Here is a 4510-nt window from a genome sequence, read left to right as displayed (position 1 = left end):
TATATATAAAGTGTTATGTGTAAATGACAAGCAGCTAATAAATACAGATGCAAAAGAAGTACTATGCCAGGTTAACCTTTGAATATGAGAAAGGTCAGTATACACATGGTTTATAAAGAATACAACTTCTGTTTAACAGTTTTATGTTTGGGTAGTAGTTGAAGATAATAGAGAATATGTGAGGGCAAGGGCTATCCCATAAATCATCCATTGAGGAGACTTCTGCTTGCATCCTTATAAGTAGTTCATGTCTTCAAATACACAAAAAAGCAATTTGAAGCTCAATCTTTTATTTGTCATTATAAAGTTCTAATTCTAGAAACAGTTGTTAAATGCTTGGATTTCTTTCTGTAAAGTAGCAGCAAGCTAATGTATGAGGTGAAAGATTCCCTGGGATACAAACAGTAGATTATATATATATATATATATATATATATATATATATATATGTATTTATATGTATATGTATATGTATATGTATCATTTAAGTTAGTCATTGCTTTGAAGATGATTACAGCAGAAATCACATGCAACTAACCACTGCTACACTTTATTAGGTCAACATATTTTCACTACCTCTCTTGATCTCAGTCAGATATTAAATGATGGTTGAATGAATAAACTTTAGGTACCAAAAATGAAACAACAATTTAAATATGCATATAAACATCAGAATTAAATTGAAAATTGATGAAGTTGTGAATTAGAGCATTTTGCTAATGGAAGTCTGTAAGACAGGATTCACATTTAATTCACTTTGCTTCTGTTAAATACATAAACAAACAGAAAGAACCTCCCTCAATATACCCCATCTCATTTGTAGTGGGAGCTCTCAGAAATTTTTCCCCTACATGCAGAAAACTTCCTTGGTTCTTCTTGCAAAAATATCACATAGAGATTCATTGCACTGTGAGACAAGGAAATTCTTGCAGGCTATAATGGTATCTCTGCATATAGTATCTGATATTCCTGTTGTCTTATACACTTGTAATTATCCTTGAAAGGATTGTTCACCAGTGATTCAAACACTTACATTAAAAATCATTCCATACATTAAAGAAGAAAAAAATAGATAGCTAAAATAATTATTATCTGTGTGACACAGGTAAAATGAAAATATACCTAAATAAAATATGCCCCAAAATATGTCACTTGATATTGTTTGAAGTAAAATATGTGAAGAACTGATTAATATTTGATCTTCCACAATTGTCTTTATCTTTATCTATATTGATCATAAAAAATAACTATGAAATTCCTCAACCAGTTTAGGTGATCTCTGACCTACCATCTCAGCTACAGCTATTTCTGTTCTTAAAAACATTATATACATATATATAATTATATATATGTGTATATATATGTATACCCATGTATATGTATATGTATACATGGGTATACATATATACACACACACAAATACATATTCCCATTATAACTAGCATTATATATATGCTTATATATATGAATATATTGAAAATATAAACATATAAATCTGTTCTCTAAAGTGGAAATATACCAATAGAGAACATGACTAATATTATTATTCAAAAAGCAAATGTCTGATTTTGTATCTTTATATATTCTCCTTAATTAGAAAGTTAATCTCTTTAACCTTTCAGAAGCTTAGCTACATATGAATTTTCTTCAGAAAATATAATTATTTGAATAAGGCTAACCTATCATATAGTAGGCAATTTCAAGACTGAAACAGTTTCTAAACAAAATTATTGAATTTTCCTGAAAAGTTTTTTTTTTTTACTTATATTGGTGGTTCATGAATTTAGTTCCTAAACAAAGGAACAAAATTGGTGAATAACTAGTTAATTATTCATGGTAAATTACTTTTTATTTGTTTTATTAATGGGATTTCAGTTCCAAAGACTTTCCTTAGTGCAGCTTGAATCTCCTTGTTCCTTAGACTGTAAATAAGAGGATTACAGAGGGGTGTTATCACAGAATAAAATAAAGTAATAATTTTTTGTACTTCAACTGGGTGTTTAGATCCAGGACTGACATACATCACCATAATAGATCCATAAAAGATGCTGACAACTGCCAGATGAGAAGCACAAGTAGAGAAGGCCTTGTGTTTGCTAGCTGCTGAGGACATCCTTAGCACAGCCAGAATCACCAGAGCATAAGAACAAAGGACAAAGAGGAAAGTACCAATCATGAAGATGACATTGAAAGTAGAGTATATGAACTGTGTGGTGGAGTCTTCAGAACAGGACAGCATCATCAATGGAACAGGATCACACACAAAATGGTTGATGACATTTGGGCCACAATAAGGCAAGTGTGAAATAAGAACAACTGGAGTTATGAACAAAATTAACCCACCTGTCCATCCAAAGATGACCAGGCCAGTGCATAACTTCCTCGTCATGATCTGTGGGTAGTGCAGAGGGCGGCAGATGGCAAGGTACCTGTCAAAGGCCATGATGCAAAGGTAGAAGCCCTCATCACACCCAAAGGAGAAGAAGAAGTAGAACTGTGCAAAACAACTGACAAAGGAAATAGACTTAGTTGTGGAGAGGAAGTTGGCCAACATGTTCGGGACAGTTGTGGTGACATAGCATATTTCCAGGAGAGAGAAATTCCCCAGGAAGATGTACATGGGAGTGTGAATACACCGGTCTGTCCACACAGCACAGGCAATGGCTGTGTTCCCCATCAGTGTCAGCGTGTAGGTTACAGCAAAGAGCCCAAAGTAGAGGAGCTGTATTTGTGGGCTTGAGGGAAAACCCACAAGGATAAAGTAACTAACAGGGTTCTTGTTTCCTGTGTTGGACACATTCATTGTTCTGGAAGACATGAAGATGAGCATGGTCATTAAATTTAAGGCAAAAAGATAGTCAATTTACAGTTTCATAAATGATATGAAATATGATATGATAATGATATGAACAGTGCCATTTATTTCTTTTTTCTTTTTTTCTTTTTGGTCGGTCGTGGGGCTTGAACTCTGGGCTTGGGCACTGTCCTCAGCTCTTCAGCTCAAGGCCAGCACGCTACTGCTTGAGCCACAGGGCTACTTCCCAGTGCCATTTCTTTAATTGAAGAGTATGAATTCATTTTGGAATGATTCAAATACAATACACAAGAAACATATTTAAGCACACAAGAAAAATGTAAAGAAGGTATGCAAAATGTTCGTGATTCTAAGACCTTATTATATAAGCTTGCACAATTTATGTCCTTAATACATATCAATCAGGATATGTGAAATTCTTTTAAGTTTCACAAAACTATAACTCATCACAGTTGTTAATGTTGATAATAATGACCTTAAATGAAGTACTACTCCCATTATGACATTTCAAAATCCAGTCTTAGAGAGACAAAATAAATGGCTCACAGAACATTCTTCTTTATACCATCTTATTGTAGTGTGTAACGCTCTGACATAGGATACATAAATTGTATAAAATCATGCCCAGTTCATGTTTGGTATATAAAAATGCTTCCTCTGTATCCTCCTGAATTTTACTTCCTAGCCTGGAAAGAGTCCTGCATTTTGCCCTGAAAAGTCAGTGGTAGAAAATTTTGTTCCATTTCTGTGTGAATAAAAAAATGAATGTTCTACTATGTCAACTGACCTTAAGGATTTTACTTCTTTTGACTGTTAACCCCTTGAAATGCACAATTTTGTCGGGGAAAAATTGTGAAATGCATAAAATTCTGTGTGTATGTGTTTGGTACAGATGTGACTGAGTACTTTTCCATGATTTCTTTGGGCCTAATTTCTGTCTTTTGTTTCTTTAAAAAAAATTTAAGGATGTCTTATTTTCTAAAAGAAAAAAAATGTGTACCTACACTAGGGCTTCAACACAGGGTCAGGGCTCACATGTGCCTTTTAGTTTTTTTATTCAAGGTTGACATTCTGTTATTAGAGCCACAGCTCTACTTTTGGATTTATTTATTTATTTTGCCAGTCCTGGGTTTTGAACTCAGGGCCTGGGCACTGACCCTGAGCACACTACCATTTGAGCTACAATGCCACTTCTGGCTGCTTCTGAGTAGTTTATTGGAGATGAGTCTCATGGACTTTCCTGTTCAAGCTAGCTTTGAACCTTGATCTTCAGATGTCAGCCTCCAGAGTAGTTAGTATTACAGGCGTGGGCCACTGGTGCCTGGTTTACTTCTGGATTTTTGGTGGTTAATTGGATGTATTAGTCTCACTGACTTTCCTGCCAAGATGGATTGGTACTTTGATCCACAGATCTTATCTAGGATTACAGTTCTAATCAAGTGCTTGGCAGTACTCACCACAGGCATTTTCTACCAAGACACTCTTAACACCTGTGCTATCTTTCTACACTCCCTTGTGCTGTCCCTCACTTTGTGTTAGACTGAAATGAAGCTTAAGTGTAATATGCTATTCCCTTGAAAATCCTGCATTAGCCCTCATATTTTGCACATAAAGTATTAAGACTGTTGTTTCCATAGCTTCTCCTTATATTTGTCTGCCGACATCTTTGTTTTCAACCAACTCCAACTCCAATAT

At 34.6% G+C, this 4510-nt stretch overlaps 1 protein-coding gene across 1 annotated transcript; it reads right to left on the bottom strand.

Annotated features, from left to right (window-relative positions):
* Positions 1 to 1831: 1831 nt before the first annotated feature.
* On the bottom strand, positions 1832 to 2803 carry LOC138809614 (olfactory receptor 11G2-like). The gene has a single exon (XM_069996770.1). It carries the CDS (start codon positions 2801 to 2803, stop codon positions 1832 to 1834), a length of 972 nt encoding a protein of 323 aa, XP_069852871.1.
* Between the last annotated feature and the right edge of the window lie 1707 nt (positions 2804 to 4510).

Source organism: Dipodomys merriami, unplaced genomic scaffold, assembly GCF_024711535.1.
Source record: "Dipodomys merriami isolate MVZ:Mamm:240054 unplaced genomic scaffold, mDipMer1.0.p SCAF_1, whole genome shotgun sequence".
In the NCBI taxonomy this organism is placed as follows: Eukaryota; Metazoa; Chordata; class Mammalia; order Rodentia; family Heteromyidae; genus Dipodomys; species Dipodomys merriami.
The sequence above is the reverse complement of the archived record's forward strand: the minus strand, read 5'-3'. Positions and strand labels throughout refer to the sequence as shown.

Bases quoted from the DNA above. Each gene is read 5' to 3' on its own strand.
- LOC138809614 (XM_069996770.1), bottom strand. From the start codon at position 2,803: ATGAATGTGTCCAACACAGGAAACAAGAACCCTGTTAGTTACTTTATC.